This window comes from Mus caroli, chromosome 5 (genome assembly GCF_900094665.2).
Source record: "Mus caroli chromosome 5, CAROLI_EIJ_v1.1, whole genome shotgun sequence".
In the NCBI taxonomy this organism is placed as follows: domain Eukaryota; kingdom Metazoa; phylum Chordata; class Mammalia; order Rodentia; family Muridae; genus Mus; species Mus caroli.
In genome coordinates, this window is record NC_034574.1 from 99,559,144 (window position 1) to 99,581,209 (window position 22,066).

Genomic DNA, 22,066 nt, shown 5'->3' on the forward strand with positions numbered 1-22,066 from the left:
CCAGTTTAAAAACATAATGCCAGTTTATATTAGTGGGGACCAATACCATGTCTGTGCTTTCCAGAATATCCTGGGGAAGGTGCATAAGCATGCGGATGGAGTTAACAATTTTAATTGTGCATAGTTTTTGTGGGGTTTTGTTTGTTTGTTTGGCTGTTTGTGTTTCTGAGACAGGGTCTTCCTACGCAGTTCTGGCTCTCCTAAAACTCACAATGTAGACCAGACTGTCCTTGAACTCAGAGATCCACCTGCCTGTGTCTCCCAAATGCTGGGATTAAAGGTGAGTACCATCAAGCCCACAGTGATGGCTATTCCTGGTTGTCACCTTGACTACATTTGGAATGAGTTACAGTCCAGAGATGGAAGGCTGTGATCCAGATCTTGAGGCAGAGCGGTCATGGGCTTAGGCCCAGGGCAAGGTAGTTCATGCCTTCAATCCCAGGAGGCAGAGGCAAGCAGATCTCTGAGTTCAAGGCCAGCCTGGGACAGAGCAAGTTCCAAATCCAGGCCTGGAGATACACACCTCTACTCTGGGCCATACCTTCTGCTGGAGACCTACATAAGGACATTGGAAGGAAGGCTCGCTCTTCTTTGCCTGCTTGCACTTTTACTGCCAGCACCTCTGTTGGAACCTACTTCTTCAGGATTCCAGCTTATACAGAAGACCAGCTGAAACAGTTAGGTTCATGGGGCTGAGCAGCTACTAGGTTCTTGGACGTTCCGTTCACAGCTGCCCATTGTTGCATTAGTTAGACTGCAGACTGTAAGTCATTCCAATAAATTCCCTTACTATAGAGACATCCCATAAGTTTTGTGACTCCAGGGAACCCTAATATAACCCCTCCATTTTAAAAACTTTATTTCCTATTTAATTTACTGCCATAAGAGTGGTATAACAATTATAATCTTGTTAATTATAAAACAAAGAATAAATTATTAATCTTTATAAAATATTAGTAACAATGGTACCGATACAATCTGGTACTGAATAAATGTTAAATAAAGTAAGCCTGAATATCATGGTTTTGCTAAACCAGGAAAAAAAGTCTAAAAGCTTCTCAAGTATAAAAAACAAGAAAAAAAAAAAAAAACCACACAATAATTCCTGTTAAACACGTAAAATGTAAATCTGGGGACATGATAACACATTGCTGTTGGGTGGGGAGTGGGAAATAGCAGAGTGTGGGACACTGTCTGTGGTTCCCCATCTCCTGGGCACCCAGGGGCCACTGACACAGCGTTGGGAGTTGGGAATGGGGGTCCCCATCCACAGGCCTGCCGGGAAGGGGGAGGCAGAGCCCCGTTTGACTCCAAGTGAGTGCTCAGAGTAAGGAGCGGCTGGAAAAGAGAAAGCCTCTACAAGAGATTTAGGCACAGCTCTTTAGGATGTAGCAACTTGAGGCTAGCCAGGGTTACAGACTGAGATGCTGTCTCAGAAATATAAAATGAAAATTAAAAAAAATATCTAAAAGCTGAAGACATAGCACAGCAATTAAGAGCCCTGGCTGGCTCTTGCAGGGACAAAGCACCCACAGGGTGGCTCGCAACCATGCATAACTGTAGTGAGAAGTTTTGGTTTCTTTTAAAAACAGGCTATGCTATATGAACGTGTTTTTGTTTTAAACCCAGGTGTGGGATGTGGCTCTGCATCAGACTGTCCACAGCGGCTGACTATGATTTGTCTTGTGCTCTGGCACAGGTGTGGTTATGCCAGCTGAAGATAGTTTACTCTAGAATTCTGGGGACTCTTGAGGGGTATAAAAAGGCCAGGGCCCTGAGAGAGGTGGTGGCGGCTGCTCCTCTGCTCCTGATGGTTCCTACTGCTGCACTCGCAGTTTTGCTGCTTTTGCTAAATTCCTGGTTTGCTGGTTAGATATCCTGACAATGGACAGTGCACTTGCCCTAGGAATAACGGCTCTAATCAGCAGGAAGTAGTCTAAGGAGATGGACACCCCCTTTCCCCTCTAACCTTCTTTCTCAGCCTAATGTTGTGGGCTTGGAAGGGATTGGGGTAGAGAAGGATAGTAGGTAAAAGAATCCAATAAAGTCACCAAAAGGTGACTTACACATAAATCTTGTTCCAGAGGATCCCATGCCCTGTTCTGGCCTCTCTGCCCTACAGAGGCAGGCACTAGGCATACATATGTGGTATACAAACATAAACATGCAAAATCATTATATACATAAAATAAAATCTTTTAAGAAATAGTAATTCTGAGCTTACCACAATCTTACATTTTAATCGGAGAATGCAAACTATAAGCATCTGGGAAGCTACAGAGGGTGCTGCCAGGAGGTATCAATATTTTGTACTTTTTCTTCTTGCCACGTGTCCTCTGGTCACTGCTCTGTTGCTGTGCAGAGACTCACCATGACCACAGCAACCCTATAAAGGAAACTCTTAACTAGGAGGTTTATTGGTCCATTACATTACAGCAGGAAGAGAGACACCAGGCCTCGCTTGGGCTTCTGAAACCTCCAAGTCCACTCTCAGTGGCACACTTCCTCCAACGAGACCACACCTCTCAATGTGTCTCAAGTAGTGCCACTAACTAATGACTACATATTCAAATATATGAGCCTCTGGGGCCCATTCTTATTCAAACCACCATCCCAAGGTTTTAAGTCATTTAGTTCATCAGAGGCTTGGTACATGTACCCAGGATGAGCAATAGGCCCTGATACACGGGAAGGTCATTCTTTGACTTTCTCCTGTCTTCCCGAAAGAACTTTTTATGACAGGTACCTTACTTTATAAAGATATCAAAAGAAACAACATCTAGCCAAAAGGGGACGGGGGGGGGGGGTGATGTCTGCACAGAGGTTTAACCAAAACAGAAGTAAATCCATTTTCAACAATCTTTAGGTCAAATACTAATGAACAAAAATGAGTGTATGAGAAATAAAGGCACGGATAACTCCTGGGTCTCTCTTAGAGCTCAATGCCACCTTCCACTTAGGCTCACCTGGCTCTCAGGCTGTTTCAAGTTCAATTAACTTAGTTCTTGTCTGTTCCAAACACTCATCACCCCCACGGTTCCATTTATGAATGCAGTCCCACTGCCAAAGCTAGAAGCACAAAGCATCCTAACTGCTACCTTAACCTCCCCAGCCCCGACTCCACTGTAAGGAAATGCCAAAGCTGCGGCCGCATGTTCATAACTGCACTTTACTGCTGTCAAGTCAGTCTAGACATCTATCCTCTTATGACTGTTCCTCCTGAACATCCCTAGCATCCCTGTGATGTGTTCTCTAGTTTTTCACTGAGATGTTTAAGGTAGAATTTAGCATAAGAGCCTGGGATCAAATCCAAAACAGCAGCCCCTCAGATGTATTCCCATCACTTCCACATAAGCGCCTTCAACGGCTTATTATTATTCTGTTAATATAAACTCTTTAAATGGTTACTATGACCCGTAATAAAATGGCCCCAGCCTTCTTCTCTACTCTATTCCCTGGTACCAAGCACTACACCCCCTCCTTCTTACCTCATGATGAGCAAGCGCTACACTGAAAGTAATGTGGGTCTCTGGGTCCCACCAAGTCTCCCTTTTCTTATCTCACTTCTTAGTTGGGCTGTCTCTTCTGCCATAGGTCCTCTAGTGTATCTAGATAAGTCACAAAGCTTTTCTTCTATGGGAGACCCTGAAGTGAGCAGAATTCAGACTAATTCCAGAACTTCCAAAGCTTGCATGTTAGGTCAGCCTGGGATATATAGTGAAGTTCTAGGCCAGCCCGGATTTTGGGGCAAGATCATCTCAAACAAACAAACAAACAAACAAACAAAAAACCCAAACTTCTACTATGAGTAAGGTACTATATATATATATATATATATATATATATATATTAAATGCTCGAATATAGATTAATGTATGTTATAAAGCCCATTGCCTTTGGCTTTCAGGAATTCAAGACTGTAGTACATATCCAATCATCCTTCTCCCTAAGTCTAAGAACTATTATCAAGGATAGATTAAAAACAACTTAACTACAATAATAAATTCAGATGCCATTAAATGAATTAACCGATATTTAAAAACATGTGGTAGGAAGGCTCCACAATCCTCAGACTAGCTAGAAGCTTTACTGGTTTTCTCAAAAGAATAGTATGGAAGAAGTCAAAAGACCTAGGTTCTTGCTTTGCAATTATCCACCTGGCCTTAAGCTAGTCATTACTACTTCTGAACTTCATGACAGTTAGGATTTCACAGTGGAAGAATACCTTGGTGGATGGGAGCCAAGGAATGCCACAAAGATCACAGCAGACAACAGACCTCACACAAGAGACTTATGGGGGGAGGAGGTAGTAAAAGGTTACATTTGAGTAAGGACAAAAGCGGAGAGGGAGACAGACAGACAGACAGGGAGATAGACATGGTATGTGTGATTATGGGAGATTTATAAAGACCACGTAAATCGTGAGCACAGTGAACATGTGTCACATTTAGCAATAGTAATGATGTGGCTCTGGCTCTCAACTGCGGAAGGCAGGCTCGAGGAGCAATGGCTCCCTAGCAATGACATTAGCTATAAACTGAAGTAATTATGTATCAAGATGAAGACAATCACTACATTATTTTTTGATGAGTTCAAACTCAGACTTGTTTAAACAATCTGAAACAAATTAACAATTCAAATAATTCCTAAGTTTAGTACAATATAACCATAACATCTGAGAATGTGTCAGTGAGCCAGGTCTGCCGACACGCCTGCCATACTAAGCACTTAGGCAGCTGAGGCAGGAAGACTGCACGCAGCAAGTCTGAGACCATCCTAGGCTACACAGTGAGACCTTATCTCAAAACCATGAAAAAATAAAATGCCAATAAACTTGGCAACATGAATATCTAATTAAATGAAATCTTTATAAAGTAACTTTTGACATTAAAATTTTACTGCAAGCTTCCCTCTGCGCATAATTTCCATCCAACCAATGAAACAGTTCTTTTATTCAAGGCCATATTCAAACAGGAAAAATCTGAAACTGAGGTACATCTAAAGACCTCTGAAGAGGAAATCTAGTCTAAACTCTCTAGACATGCAAATCAAGCAGTCTACCACCACCACACACTTTATACCCAGAAGGAAACACAAGTTAAGGTGATATATATTCAACAATAACAACAAAAATCCTTCAAGAAGACAGAACAGTACGAGAGAGGGTCTGTATCGAACTCTGTATTTGGCCTTTATTGCCAAAGCTGCAATGAAGAAAAGACACAAATTGATCCCAGTGGGGAAGATCCTCTTCTTGCTTTGGACTTGCCACAAGGCAGTCTAGTTTCTAGCATAAAAACCCCAGGTGACTGCTGTGATAGCCAACTCAACTAGCCAAGTTTCAAATATTAAGAGAAAAAAACTGTCAAAATACTTTAACTTTTTAAACAAGTCATTCATTAATAAGTTATGTATATGTATGTAATGTGTTTACAATGATAAAACACAAGTGCCCACAGCTCTGGGTCACGGGGCTCTGGTCTTTACTCATCCCCACCTTCAGGGGCACGAGGGAGCTCCCTTCACTCTGACTTTTATGGCCAACCTCCCTCTCTCTTCACTTACATTAGTAACACATTGTTTTAAATTTTCAACTTAAAGATATAACCAGTAAAGCAACCCGGGAATACTCTACTAGAAAATAATACTTCAATTTTTATAAAACAGATTAACACCTCTGCATGGAAACTGTAATCAAAAATCAATGCTATTCATGTTAGCTTAAATCTAAAAGTAAGATTATTTACTTCAACTGAATCAAAAGACTGAAGGCACATCCTCATTCCAAGCGGTCTCCATGCTGTCCTCACTGGCTCTTTCCTACGGCCAAATGACAGCTGAAACGCCGCCCAGCCCGTCATGGACACAATTCTGAAATCCTATTTGAGAAAGAACTGTTACTGACCTAAGCTGAACAAACATTCACTGGGCTATTTAAGATGAATGCAACAGGGTTGGTGTCTACCTTCAACTGGATCTCGGTCAGGTAAGAGGATCACTGTGGTGGTTTAAATAAGAGTGACCTCCACAGGCTCATATTTTTGAATGCTTGGTCCACAGTTGGTGGGACTGTTTAGGAAGGACTGGTTGTGGCCTTGTTGGCGGAGGGTGGGCTTTGAGGTTTAAAAAGCTGTGTCTCAACATGTAAGCTCTCAGACACTGCTCCTACAACATGCCTGCTGCCTCCTGCCATGCTCCCCGCCATGATGGTTACAGACTCTCTCTCTGGAATTGTGTGCCCCAAATTAAATGCTTAATTTCATGTGTTGCCTTGACATGGTGTCATTTCACAGCAACAGAAACAATGACTCAAACAACATACTGCAGAAGGCCAGGCCTGGCTCCAGGTTTAGGAAACAACACAAGAAATAATGAATGACCACTACAGAAGAAAAGCTGTAACTAGAAAGGATCCTGGCAGGGCCTCTAACCCAAGCATGTGGGCACAGATAAGTACTCACATGCCACAGCACTTTACATCTTCTTCTGCTATTAATGGGGCAAAACAGAAAGGAGTCTAGGAGGGGGCGCTAGAAGGGATAAGAACTGGAACTGAGAAAAATGTTTACAGAACACACAAGATAAATAATGGTATTCTAATAACATGAATGAAACAAAAATATCAAAATAAAACTTTAAAAAAAAGCATGAACTATATCATTCTATGTTCATGAAGTTCAAAAACAGCTAAAACTGGGCTGGAGAGATGGTTCAGCGGTTAAGAGCATTGACTGTTCTTCCAAAGGTCCTGAGTCTAATTTCCAGCAACCACATGGTGGCTCACATCTGTAATAGGATCCAAATGCCCTCTTCTGGTGTCTCTGAAGACTACTACAGTGTGCTCACATAAAAACAATAAATCTTAAAAAACAAAACAAAGCAAAAAAACCCAGCTAAACTAAACCAAGCTAAATGAAATTTAATAAGACTATTAGATTCAGATTGAAAAGAGTTAAGGAACTTTGAGATAATGAAATTTTCTATATATACATGAGTGGCTCAATGTAAATTACAATATAGTTATTCATTTCTGTCCTTTAAAGTTCACACATCACTAAAAGTTAATTATAATATGACAAAAAGAACGGCTCGCCGGGCGTGGTGGCGCACGCCTTTAATCCCAGCACTCGGGAGGCAGAGGCAGGCGGATTTCTGAGTTCGAGGCCAGCCTGGTCTACAAAGTGAGTGCCAGGACAGCCAGGGCTACACAGAGAAACCCTGTCTCGAAAAACCAAAAAAAAAAAAAAAAAAAAAAAAAAGAACGGCTCACATCCAATGCTGCATAATCCCAAATAAGCCAGATGTATGTCCTTGCAGACGTGTAAGCACAGGGGAAGGTTCTTCTAGGCACTGCATATTTAACAAGCTACTGAGACACCCGCAAGACCTGAAAGTCCAGTGTAAGCCTCTTCTCTACTTCAAGACACTCAGCAGCTTCACTGTATGTTGTCCTGTTACTCTATATTCTAAGGCCATGTTTATTGACTCCTGTATTTTTATCATTTCAAAAGCTTTACATTTCTAAAAAGCATTCTTTCGCATATCAGACACAAAACATCAGCAAAATTAAGTTTTTAAAAGCAACGGTCCTTAGAAGGCCAGTCAGAATGTTCCATGAGAAAAGTCACGACAGAGCTGAGGAGAAGGTTGGTGGACGAAGTGCTTGCTGTGCAAATGTGCAAGTCTGAGGACCCTGGCTCAGATCCCTAGCCTGCGCAACAGCTGCCATGGTGGCCTCCCTGTAATCCCAGTGCTCACAAGGCAGAGACAGCCGTCCCTTTAGTGAGCTGTCCTCCCTAAACAAAATGCAAAGTAACTGAGGAAGACACCTCACATCAAACTCTGGCCTCCACACACATATCCACATATGACTAAACATGCCAGTTCTCAACATTACAGTAACAGAAAGAAGTTATGGCTTAATTTTTTTGTTAAGGAAATAAAGTAAAATCAACAAAAGGATACTATATTCTCTTTACTACAGAAAAACAAAAATCAAAAACAAACAAACAAAAGTCAACACATCCTGTACTACCTAGTGGGAGATCACTAGCAGTGGCTAAGGCAACACCAACTACATTTTCTGACACGCTACAACGCTCGGGCCCTGTAAGCATCAGGAGACCTCAGTACTAAGGAAAGAACCCTAAGACTGCTTCTCCGCTCGCACCTGCTTACTCCTATTAAATCAACTGAACCAAAGCGGTCAAAGAGGTAAGAGCATATTGCAAAAGTTTATTGAAATTCTTTAATCCTAGACTTGTAGACACATTTTTAAGTTATAAAAACTTTTTTATTATTCCTACTTTGATATGTAACATTTAATAAAGTATTCTACTTACCTAAATTTTGGCTTATTAACATCTTGATGCAAGAATAATCTCATCCAAATTTAAATCAAGCCTGAAACAATACATATAAAAAACAATCGCTTAGTTTTCTTTGGTTCATTTCAGGTAGGAAAAAAAAACCACTGTATAATACACTATTTTAAATTTAAAACTATAATTTCTTTTTTCATAAAATATCTAAAGTGTTCAACAATTAACATGACTAATATAATGCTCAATAAATTGTTAAGTACCCTTTCAAGGGGAGCAATAATCTATCCCAGCAAGAAACTTAAAAGTTTAGGGGGCAGAAGTGGCTCAGTAATTCCAGGCAGTTGCTGTTCGTGCAGGGGACCAAGGTTCGGGTCCCAGCACCCATAGGGCAGCAACAACTGTTATCTGTAACTCCAGGACCTCTGATGCCCTCTTCTGACCTTTGTGGGCACTGCACACACGTGGTGCACATACATACTTGCAAAAGGAACACTTGTACATATAAAATGTTTTTAAAAGAAATATAATTTGCAGTTCTTAAAAATATTTATATTAATTATTTTAATTAATTTTAACAACATTATTGATAATATTTATATATTTTTAATAAATGCATGTTTATTAAATATTAAATATACCCATAGATATTTAGATGATATATTATTTATATATTTAGTATATACTATTAATAGTATTATCTTTTTTAGTAATAAAATAGCAATGGTAATACTGGACTTAAGGCTATGAGCCATCAGTTCTGCACCTACATGGGTATTAAGGTCTGCAGATGGTCAGATCCCTTATATATAATGGCATAGTCTTTATGGGCAACCTATGCACACTCTTCCTCTTCCATGTACTTTATACCATTGCTTCAGTACTTCTAAAAATGAGTACCATGTAAATGCTACAGACATGTTGTTGCATTTAGAGACAAACGTTAGGAAAGACAACTCTGTACCTAATAGGTACAAACTCTACGTACTTGGTACAAACACAACCTTCCCCTGCCCCCACAAATATTTTTAATATAGGGTTTGTTAATCCATGGATACAGAGCCCAGGTATGAGGAGAGTTGAGTGTTTATGAATAAAACATACTTCTGAGCCATTTCAGTGTTAATCTAATATTGTGTCCACACCAAAAAAGAATTGTGATAGCAGCTAACAGCAACTAAGCATAAAATGTATGGAATGTACCATTAGAAACTCTGAGACTTCAAGCTAATATTTAACACTTTTACTCTTAATAATCCACTAAAAGTACATTTACCAAAAACTTTTTCTACCAATTTTGAAAACTGAGTTTTGTGTTACCGAAAATCCTATAATCTCCTACTACTACCAAAAGGCAACCTGTTAAGTTTAGTATTCTCAGAGGTTGGAGGACACCACACATATTTCAACTGTCAGCCTAGATTACTCCAACAGTTCCATTCTAAGACTTACTAGCCTCTAATTGTGAACTCAATAGTCACTTTAAGAGGTCATCCTACACAGACATCACGTTCTCAACAGCCCATGCACATACCATTCTAGACATTTCCAGTTTCTAGGACAGACCAAATGCTCAGCTATCAGGCTTTTTCACATATTGATCTAAAATTCTCGGGCATCACCTACCTTCTACTATCTTTAACTTTGCAAATGCCTTTCCTGGCAGTAATCCTGACAGACTAGATTTTAATCCCATCAATTCTATCAAAAAGGGTTAGATCAATTGATTCACTGAATTGTGAAACCTGTGTAAATTCTAAAATAGTGACTACTTTTTTGCTTGTGCATTTCTTGACCTCCAGTGTGAACAGATTAGAGACATAAACTCTCTTATTTCAGTTTAGTACCTCAACTAGCTGGTATACTTATTGGGTTTTTGGTTTGGTTTAGTTTAATACAGTTTATTTATTTATTTATTTATTTATTGACAGGGTCTCTCTAAGTAGCCCTGGCTGTCCTCAAACTCAGAGATCCACCTACCTCTGCCTCCCACAGGCTGAGATTAAAGGTGTGCATGTGCCATCGTGCCCTATTGACACACTTTTAAAACCATAGCAATGTAGACTGATTAAGAGATTCACATTTTCAAATTCTAACATGTATTTGATATAAAATAATTAAGTAAAACTCGGGGTAATAAATTCAGTTCACATTCTCAAGAAATAAAGGAAAGTTTACTTCTATTTCTGGATATATGAGCACTAAGAAATAACCACATTAACTCACAATGAAGCTGATAACAGCCCAGAGGTATCTTCTACTGAATCAGTCTATTCGTTAGGACCAGGAATTAGTTATTAAGGGGTTCTATCTCTATAGAAGTTTGTGAACCAGAAATCCTAAACTCATGTTAGTATCTTGTAGGAAAGCCTGGAGACCAACAAATACAAGATGCCAGTACTTTAGAAAAAAGGTTCTAAATGTGCAGAGAAAGACAACCTGGAGGCTTTCTGTACAGCCTGCTCTGCCACTGTCTTTCTATTTCTGCAGGGTCTACACTAAGACCTGCAGGTTTGCCCTTCTGAGAAGTGGTGTGTGTGTGTCCTGAGGTAATGCTGTTCTGGAGATTACACTGAGGACCCACAGACCTCCATTTCCCTGTGCTGTCTGCATGAGAGCACTCTCTCCTCCCCAGTGCCAGGGCTACTCCACTCGCCTGGAACTGCATACCATGACCTGTCAAAAAACAAACAATGCTCTTCAAGGTCCACTATAAATTTCTGTGTGATAGGCTAAAGCATGTCTCCATAAAAGACACCATCCTCATCTCTTCAACCTGTGCATGCTGTCTCCCATAGGAAAAAAAGTCTTTGCAGAGAAGACTGATAAATGGTTTGGAATATTACACGAAGAAGTTAGTAGACCCTGACAAAGATGGAAGGAGTCCTTGGGCCTGACAACACACACAGTTAAAGTGTTGCCACCTGCCCAGTGCCATCCCATAGTAAGCTTTTACTTACTGTTGTGGCCTGAGAATGTTGATTTGAAGATGGGAAGCAAAGACTGCAACACATCTACAGACCCAGATGCACAAACTCATGGGAATGATTGCTTTTTTTTTTTTTAGAGAATTATTTATTTCATGTCTATGAATACATTGTTGCTGTCTTCAGACACACCAGAAGGGGGCATCAGATCCCATTACAGATGGTTGTGAGCCACCATATGGTTGCTGGGAATTGAACGCAGGTCCTCTGGAAGAGCAGCCAGTGCTCTTAACCACTAAGCCATCTCTCCAGTCCCCATGGGAATGATTTCTATGCAGAAATCATTGGTGTACTGTGTAACCAGTGCATCTGGTTATGGAGAGGGGAGGGGGACAGCTGGATTATCTGTTGCATCCTGAGTGAGAATGCACATAACTGTGTGAGGAGGCTGGAGGAAAACAGAATACACACAGGCAAGGAGAATACATGATGGCCTTGATGACTGGGGAGTACGGCCACACGCAGGAGTACCACCAACAGCCTCATGAAGAAGCAAGAGATGGGTACAACTTCAGCCCTCTTCTCTCTGCTAGGCTATGAACACACAAGCAGACACCACCCCTTCCCCCCACCCACCCCCTGCACAGGACCTACAACCTCACACATACAAATGCTTGTATGAGCATTTTTTGATTCTCCGCACCTCCACCCCAGGCTTTTCATTTTGTAGCTCAGCCGGGCCTTGAACTTGCCATCTTGCCCCAGCCTCCTGAAAAGCTGTAACACCTGACTCCTAGCCTCCACAACTGGCCATCCATTTGTTCCTTCAAATATCCTACATGGAAGCCCCAACCCCTGACTATGTGTGGAAGAAGAGCACTTTAGGAGGCAAATAATGAGCCGGAGCCCAAGAATGAATCCATAATCTAGTACTGGGAGTGACAGCATGAGAACAAACACCAGTTGTGCACACAAGGAAAGGCTCCCTGCAAATGCCTCAGCAGAGAGAGCTTATACTCATCAGCTTCCAGCCTCCATCACCATGAGGCATTGTTATCACAGCAGGCCAAGTAGACTAATACACATAAAAGGACACTTATGGTTAGAAAAGATTGTAAATCTGCCTAACAATAAGTAAAAATTATTAAAACATTAGATTGTGCTAAGTACAGGTACCCCAAGAGGACACAAAACCACAGTACAAATGAAGGAGCTCCTGCTGCCCTCTCACTGCTCTGCTCACAGTCACAGCACGAGTGAAATAACTCCTGCTGCCCTCTCACTCTTCTCCTCACAATCAGGGGAGAAGAACAAACTTTTCCAATGTATGTTCACCCAAAGTCACACACTGCAGAAACATTTATGCTTTAAAACTTATTTTTAGCTAACAAATAATAATTGTTACTATATATGTTATATAAAGGGGTGGTAGTGCACACCTTTGATCCCAGCATATGGGAGACAGAGGCAGGCAGATCTGGAGTGAGGCCAGCCTCGTTTATAGAGCAAATTCAGTGACTGTCAAAGCTACATAGGAAAACTCTGTTTCAAAAAAACCAAAACCAAACAAACAAACAAACAAACAAAATCTGACACATTACTGAAGGGGTAAATGCCATGCTTTGACCTAGGTTTACACTGACAGATAACTTAAGTTTTAGTGGTAAAACATTTTCCTCTACTCTTAGAAACTCTGAAATACACAAGGCGTTATCACTCACCATTCTGTGTAATACATTTTATCTCTTATTCTAACAAAATATTGTGTTCTTTGATCAATATTTAATGCTTTCCCATACATATCTACATCCGGCTTAAAGCAAACCATTATTGTCCTCTGAGTTCAACTTCCTGCAGCTTCCCATAGGAACACATGGGAAGCCATGTGCTGCTGTCTTTTCTTTGGCTCCTTTCTTTCCCTCAGCATAAGGTCCACCGTGTTCATCCACGTAGTCTCAGCTGAAGGCTGAACAGCAAGCAGTCCATTCGGTCTGTACACACTTCCTTCCTCACTCTTGTATGAGACGATGGACAACTGGCCTTCGTCCATGTATCTAACTATCATAATTACTACTACAGCTGCTTGGGAGCACAGACAGCTCTGTGCATGCATACTTCAATTCCTGTGGAAATAAACACAAGCACAAGTGGGGCTGCTGGACTGCACTGACCAATCTGTTCCCACTCCTGCTCTCCATAAAGGCTCTATTAAATTACATTCCACTGCAGTCCACAGGTGTCCTCTTTTCTCTGCACTCTTACCAAAACCAGCACCTTCAACTTCTCCTGTTGTTTTGAAAGGAACACTTTCAAGGTAGTACCTAACTGGAAATAGAAGAGGAATATTTCTACATAAGCAGTAGGGAAGGGACACAGGAAAAGAGAAAGCAACAGCGGGCAGCATGGCTACTGTAGCTCAGCACGGCTACTGTAGCTCAGCACGGCTACTGTACCTCAGCAGGGTTTGGGAGAGGACTGGAAACTGTCAAATACATCTTCCTAACACAACACACTATATTCTAATCAATGGAAAAACAAATTCCAACAGAGATCTTCTAATGTAGCTAACCAATACATCTCAAAGTGTTAAAGCCATTAAAAATGTCATGAGAAATCTACAGAAAAATGAGGGGCACATGTTAGGTGCTACACTGAACAGAAAGGAACTAATAGGGAAGAAAGGTCTTTAGTTAGTAGTATGTGACAAGATCTGCTCAGTAATGATAACAAAACTGCCATAATAACATCTGCTGTGAAAAGGGAAAATATGCTGTACAGACATATATATTTTAGAAATCAACATACTTCAGAAAAGTAATCAGACATTCAGATACACATAAACTACCAAACAAGTGTCAGGAATTTAAGGATATAAAAGCATCTATCTGACTTTAATACAATGAAACTAAAGCCAATAGCAGAAGGGAAGCAGAAAATTTATACATCAGTGGAAAAGTTAGCATCTTGTTCTCTCAGTAAATCTATGAAATGTACCTCTGAGACAAGTCCTGAATAAAAATGTAGCCCAGGCTACCTCAAGTCCTACAATTCATAGGCATTTGCTGTACCACTGACCTAAAACCTCACTCTTAACCAATCACTGTATCTAAATAGACATCACTAGGGAATTTAGAAACTATGCCAAGGAACTAGAAAAAGAACTAAACTAAAACAAATTAGAAAGAAGGACAGGAAAAAAATTAAGACATTGATAAATGAAAAAGGCCTGCAAAACTAAAAACCATGAAGACTCTACTAGAAACAAAAACGAAAGAGGACACTGCAAAAAAGCTGATGTTGGGAGGTCATACTCAAAGGCTGTGAACAACAGTGACCAACAGATCAGAACACCCAGCAATGAATATATAAAGACACAACTACTAGGGATAAGAAATAGCAGTTAACAGAATGTGTTGCCTTTCCAGCAGACCCAAGTTTAGCTCCTGGTACCCAGTTTGTGTGACTCACAACCTGTAACTCCAGCTCCAGGGGATACAATGTCCTCTTCTAGACTCTGTAGGCCCCTATACTCAAATGTTCATATCCACACACAGACACAGTATATATGCATACACACACACACACACACACATATATATACACACACACTAAAACTTAAGTCACAAGAAAAGTAAAACCTCTGAATAATCCATAACTATTGAAAGGATTAGATGCTATTATGGTTTGAATCTGAAACACCTCCCAAACACTTGTGCTTTGAAAACTTGGTCCCTCAGCTAGTGATACAATTTTTAAAGGCTGTGGGACCTTCATGATGTAGGGCCTAACTGTCCGATGTAGGTCAGCTGGGGTGAGCCTCTGAAAGCTTACAGGTTCCTGTCACAAACTGCACTGCCAAGACCTGAGCCGCCAGACTGGCAAGCTCTACAATCACGTGCCATAAGAAACCTGCCTCCCCTAAAGTTGGTCTTGTCAAGCACTTCAGTCCACAGAGACATGAGTAACAAGATGCAGAAATTAAACATTTCCAACCAAGGGGCTAGAGAGAGGGCTCAGTGATTCAAAACACTTGGTACTCTTGCAGAGGACCCAGGCTCAATTCCTAGCACACACACAGTGGCTCACAACTATCTAGCTCCAATTCCAGGGGATCTGACACCCTCATCTAGTCTCTGTGATGCACACATACACATTCAAGCAAAACTCCTTTTTAGAAAATTTCCAACTAAAAAAAGCCTCTAGAGAATTCTACCAAACACTTAAAAAGAATTAACATAAGGTTAACATTATCTTGAAACTAAATGAAGACAAAGGCACAAGAAGAAAACTCATCTAATATCTGTAAAGGAGGATGCAAATAACTTGACCAAAGTATTGTGAAAACAATCCACCAGCACAGTAAACAAGTCTGCACCATCACCAAGTGAGTCATGTTCCTGGGCTGCAAGGGCAGCTCAACATAAGAACAATCAACGTCGGCAACAGTAATGGGGGAGGAGGGGTGTTTAACAGCTTACTCAGTTGTATCCAACCTTCTTACACCATAGCATGATGCTGTGATCTACAAACATGGCAACATTCACAGCTATCCTGGACACCTGATGTGCACAGACCACAAACTGGAAGGATTATATGTGTGAAAAGCCCACAAGTAACACACACAAGAGTCAAAGACTGAACATGTTTCCGTTAAGATCAGGAAGAAAACACAACTTCCTATTCTTCCCATCCCCATCCAGCCCAGCACCAGAAATTCCTATGTAGTCATTAGGAAAGGACTAAAGTGCATCCAATTCAGGAAAGGGAAAATTTTCTCTATCAATGATATGATACTAAATGAAAAACACTCTAAAGAGTGCAAAATAAAATCCTGTTGCTACTAATTAAGAAACTGAGCAACATAGCAAAATACAAAGTCAACACATTAAAAACACCCATTACTTATATATACAACAATGACCAATCAAAAAAACTGAAAAAGCAACTTCATCTATAATAGCACCAAAAATACTTAGGAATTAACCAAGAAAGTATACTATGAAAATTGTAATAATGATATTAGAGACATGAATAAACACATAAAGTTAAACTAGCAAAATCACCTAAAGCAATCTACAGTCAATGCAATCCCTATCAAAACCTCATGACAGTTTTGTAGTAATAGAAAGAGTCCAAAGAGCCAAGACAATCGATCTTGAATAAAAGCAATGCAGTTGGAGACTTGACTCTTCCTGATTTCAAGCCATAGTAAAAAATCAGTATTATCAACAGAGTAGTATAATGGCTTAAAGGAGACTTGACTCTTCCTGATTTCAAACCATAGTAAAAAATCAGTATTATCAACAGAGCAGTATAATGACTTAAAGACAAACCCAAGGAACAAAACAACCCAGAAAGATACCCAGCATAAGGCTAAATGGTTTTTCATAAGAATACCAAGAATAGACAGTGGGGAAAAACATCTCTTCAAAAATGATTTTGGTAAAACCCAATAGCCACATACAAAACAAAGACAATTCACATCATATGCAAAAATTAACTCAAAAATGGATAAAAATCAAGACACACGGTATAAAAAGATGAAATGCCTAAAAGAAAAACTAGGGGGAAAGTTTCAGGTCGTTGTCCTGAAACTGTCCATAGCTGCAGTTCCTTGATTCAACAAGAAAGGCAGACAGGATTCCAAACTCAATTGGAAACAGTAATATTTGTGTGGGGGGGTGAGGGTGGGGATGGGGAAAGATAGGGTGCGAGTAAAGGCTTTGAAAAACATTCTCCAAAGACAAGTAAAAAATAAGCCTACAATAAAATATTCACCATCATTTATTACAGAGCATTACAGATCAAAACCATATTGAGACATTACCCCACAGTCAGTAGGACAGCTACTATAAAACAGAAACAGAAAGCAACATTGGTGAGGATGCAAAAACACTTGAACACATGGTACACTGTCACCCATATAAGAAGATGTGACCATTCTGGACAACGATAGCAATACCTAAAAGAATTTAATAAACTAGCATGTGCTTAGCAAGTGTATAAGAAAAAAAAAAAAAAAAAAAAACTCACAGCAGAACTTCATGTATTTACATAGCCATAGCCACAATGTTCATATCATGAAAACAACTCAACGGTCCATTAAAGGACAAATAAAGATTATATAGTTATATGTAATAAAACACTATATAGTCTTCAAAGAGTTAATTATGTATATGTCATATATAAGAATATGGATGAAACTTGGCATTATTCTTACTCAAATAAGATGATTAGAAGTGTTAATACTATCTGGTTCTATTCCTATGAAATATCTAGTCAAAACTAGTAACAGAATAGTAACAGAAAGATGGTTAACAAAATCCAAATGGAGAATGGACACAAAAAAAGCCAAAACTTACTGGGAACCGAATTTCAGACTTTAGTACTAAAAGCTGAAGAGATCTGCTGCATAGGTGATTAGATTAAGCCTAGCCAACTGCACCCTTGAGAATGGTTAGGGTGGGTGTGCCTTAACTCTATGCTCCTGGAGCTCAGGAGAGTACTGAAGAGTACTGGAGCTCAGTAGTGAAGAGTGTTCTTGCAGAGGACTCAGATTTGATTCCCAGCACCTACCCCCTGTAAATCCAGTCCCAGAGGATTCAATACCCTCCTGTGGTCTCCTTGGGCGCCAAATATGCACATGGCACACAGATATGCATACAAGCAAACATAGAATAAATTTTTTAAAAACTTGTTTAATGTTACATTACTTAACCAAATAAAAACATAAGGGGAAAGAGTACATATAATGCTCTTCTGCTGAAGCAGCCTAACAACCACCCCCAAAAAGTGCAGCACAACGGTCTTCAGGGTGAACCTACAAGGGAAATAAAGGAAGCAGCAACATAATACCTGAAAAAGACACAGCCCCAACTCACAGAACACACAGCCAGAGAATGTGGTAGTCTCTGACAAGAGACTCAGCTGCAACCACACAACCAGCAACTTAAGGGCAAAGTACGGAAGAATCGACTAGAGAAAGAACACCTGTGTCGAGCCGTGAGCTAGTGATGTAACCCACAGAGAAACGAGTCAAACCTGGAAATCATCCCCAAAGAAGACAACAAAGATTGCCCTTGACTCAAACAAGCCAGAAATAATGCCTGTTTCCTTCAGAGAGCGTAGAAAACATCCATAATTTAGTTAACACTCGGTATAAAAGGAGACCTTGACTCAGTAAAAACAGAAGGTAATAGTAAATAAATGACAGGCTGTTTAAAAAAACACAATAAAAGGGGAGGGAAAGAGAAGGAAAGCGGCTCACACAACTTCCCAGCACACACTTTGGAGAGCACTCAGCTGGTGCCAGGGATTAAACAATAGAGGAGGGTATGTTAAAGTTAAATGTCAATGCGAAACCATTTCATAGAACTTTTGAACATCATCTATTCTGGAGACTTTCAGGGTCTTGTAACTAACACTCCATGGACTTAAAACAGGCTACAAATAAGTGCCTGCTTTATTGCCTGTTGGTACACTTTCAATAACAAAACAACTACTGTAAAATAGGCAGAAGATTTTGAGATTTTTTTACTTGATTCATGAGTGACTTATTTGAAAAGATACATGGCATCTTTATCACTAGCCACAGTAAGATATTATACAACTGTTAAGATCAATCATACTAAGTGTCAGTGAAGTGGATGTCTGAATCTCAAAATTATGCTGTGTGAGAAACTCCACACAAAAGAATTCTGATTTCATCTAATAATAACATTTAATAAAACTTTGAATATGCAAACTGTCCCAAAAATGCCAAAATGCAATCAAGTCAATTCCTGGACACAGAGAAGTACAGTAACAAAGGATTACTTTGATGGGACACAAGAATTCTGAAAGTAAAGGACACGTTCATTAGCATGACATAGTGCTAATTACATGGGTGTCTATAGCTACCAAATCTGTTCAAGTTGTAATTTTAAATGTATGATTTGACAGCTACTTCTCAATACTTGAAATATTCACATTATGCCATTTAAGAAAAATCCAATTTCAAATAGAAAACTTGAAAAATGGTAATAAATTAACTCAAAAAGAATAATGCAATTGACAACCAGAAGGGTCAAGTACAAATGAGTTATCGCTCATAATCTGTAATTTGCCAACATTTCAACAATTGGAGAGATTGTAATCCAATATATAAACAAAATCTTCCAAAGTCTCATTACATACTCTATTAAACAAACATAGTGAAATCACCTGTACTATTAAATGGACAACATAAAATTCCTGTTAAATTGCAATAAAAATTAACCTACTTTAATAGGCAGAATCAAAACAGAATTCAGGAGCTGAAGAAATGGCTTATCAATTAAAACTAGACTGGCCACCCTAGGAAACCCTGTAGCTGGAGCTGACCTGAACACCCCCCTTTGAGGACTGGCTCTCGTGGTACTAGAAGGCACCATTCGAGCTTCCAGAGGAGGGAGACAACCAACAAGCATACACAGCTAAGGGGCCTCTGAACCCCATCAACAGCAGCAGGGTACAGTCACACTAGGGAGCAGCAGAGGCCTGCGAACCTTGGCAGTAACCAGCGACTCTCTAATAGAAGTTAAGACCATTCAACAAGAGGGAAACACGTCTGGAAACCTAGCTAACTGTCCAGTGCTAGGGAACTCAATTACTGGAGGAGAACCTCCCATCACTATTAAATCAGTATAATCACTAACTACTTTCTGAACATTTGTCCTTAAATCCACAGATAAGTGTGGTCCTTATCCTTCATCAAGTAAACTTCTGTTTGCATCAGGCAGAGACCACTACAGGAAATCACAACCAATCAAAATGTAGAGCTGTGGAGTCTAGCCCCAGTGGACATATCTACAGAACATTTCAGAGAGGAGGCAGAAAGATGTTAAGGGCCAGAGGATCAGGGAGTTTACTGTGAGACTGTGTCTCCCAGTGATGTCAGAAGCTGCACCCACAAGCCTCACCAACACGACTGCCAGAACATGAGCTGACTCAGGATGATATCGATGGACACACCACAGCAGATGGAGAAAGAAAAGCCCACGGGGCCTCAACTCTACAAAAAGAACTCTAGGCAGCAGAGGAAAGCTGGGAGTGAGAGTCTTCCCTAGAGAAAAGCACACCGACTGGTTGTCCAGTCCCAATGGTCAGCTCTGAAGACACAACATACAATGTATGGACTGTATAGAATATATTTAGGAATATATAACATGTATGCAATAACAATTAGTGGAAAAAGGAAGTCATGAATTAGAAGAGCTGGAGAGGGTATACTGGAAGGTTTGACCAAGGGAGAAATCTAAATATAATCTCAAAAGTAAGATTTTAAAAAACAACAACAACAAAAAGGCTGTCTACTCTTCCAGAGGACTTGGGTTCTGTTCCCATCACCTACAGTCACACCCACCTGTAACTTCAGTCTTGGTGACCCAACCAACAGGCCAGCCAAGCACCCATACACTACACATATAAATAGAATAAAATCACTAATGTATTCTGTTATCACCCATCAAGACTCCGTCAATGAAACCCACCCCAAACCCACCAGGAGGTAGTAGGTGGTCTTTTCTCCAACCTCAACGGTTCTTGAGCTGACCCACCCTGTAAGGAATGGTAGTAGAGTCTGTCACGGGGGTGCAGCATGTCACAGGCATACAGACTTCAGCAGGAGGTCACAGGGCACATAGACCACTTCTCTTTTTCAGAATCCTGCCACCACCATTCAAACACTCTACTCAGCTGGAGTCTGACAAGCTGTCTCGCTGCCTCACCCACTGTAGAGCAGCTCTAGCCAAGGAACGTCCTTAGTCATGGGAAGGAGGCTAGTCAGGATCCACAGAGACAGTCACCTTCCTGACATGCTGCTGAATGAGACTTAAGGCCACAAACACTGCTGGCCAGCTCAGCTCAGCCACTCATTCTAATAGCACATTAATTCAATCTTCTCAGCCACCAAGGTACTTTACAGTAATACCTCACCTAAACTTCTTCATATTAACATGGCCTACATGCAAATCGTAAAATTCCCTATTTAAAACAAGCATATACCGCGCAGTGGTAACATACGCCTTTAATCCCAGCACCAAGAGGCAGAGGCAGGTAGATCTCTTTGAGTTTTGAGGCCAGCATAGTCTACAGAGTGAGTTCCAACATAGCCAAGGCTACACAGAGAAACTGTCTCTCAAAAAACAAAACAAAACAAAACAAAAAAACAAAACATAAAATAAGAACACAGACTGCCAAAATTGACTCAAGATATAAGGACTCTAAATAGACCTACCAGGAAGAGGTTCAGCTGACATCTCTGAGGTTGACATCTATGCCAGAATCTGAAGAATGAGCATCACTCTTCAAAGTTTCAAAAAACTAGAATATTCCCGAACTCTGCTAGGAAGTCACACGCCAAAAGCAACCATTTAAATATATATATATATATATATTTAATACCCCTTACAAATATAACCCATAAAATTTCACTCTATAAACACCCCTAATCCAAAAATCTGAAATCTAAAGCTCCTAAATCCAAAACTTTAGGGGCATCTGATGTCAACTGGTATTTTCCACTTAAATATTCAAAACAAAAAAAGCACCTCTGAAACCTACAACAGTTCTGGTTCCAGGGGTTGGAAAGGGCTCAACCAGGGTTTTGTTTTCCCCAAAACCACGTAGAACTGTTTATCCCCCGCCCCAATCTGAACCGGCTACTTGGCTACACATTCGGTCCTTGGTTCCCCCTCTGCCTCCACTGCAAACATTCTATGCACTCCTGTCTAGAATGGGATCGTTCCTCTCTGCATTTATCCCATCATTTATTTAATGTGTGCATTTCAGTGACCTCCT

The 22,066-nt window shown here is 40.3% G+C and overlaps 1 protein-coding gene across 28 annotated transcripts in view; it reads right to left on the bottom strand.

Moving 5' to 3' along the window:
• Znf644 (zinc finger protein 644) overlaps positions 1-22,066 on the bottom strand; it is a 79,944-nt gene that overhangs the window by 41,735 nt on the left and 16,143 nt on the right. For 19 of the 28 annotated variants that reach the window (XM_021162588.1, XM_029478077.1, XM_029478076.1 and 16 more), the window contains one exon: positions 8,343-8,403. The exons of 7 other annotated variants lie outside the window; for them this stretch is intronic. In XM_021162588.1, coding sequence (XP_021018247.1) covers positions 8,343-8,386 — 44 coding nt within the window. In that variant the 5' untranslated portion in view covers positions 8,387-8,403. Of the gene's footprint in view, positions 1-8,342; positions 8,404-21,503; positions 21,611-22,066 lie in introns of all 28 variants that reach the window. 2 more of the 28 variants (XM_029478064.1, XM_029478063.1) reach the window with 2 other exon arrangements.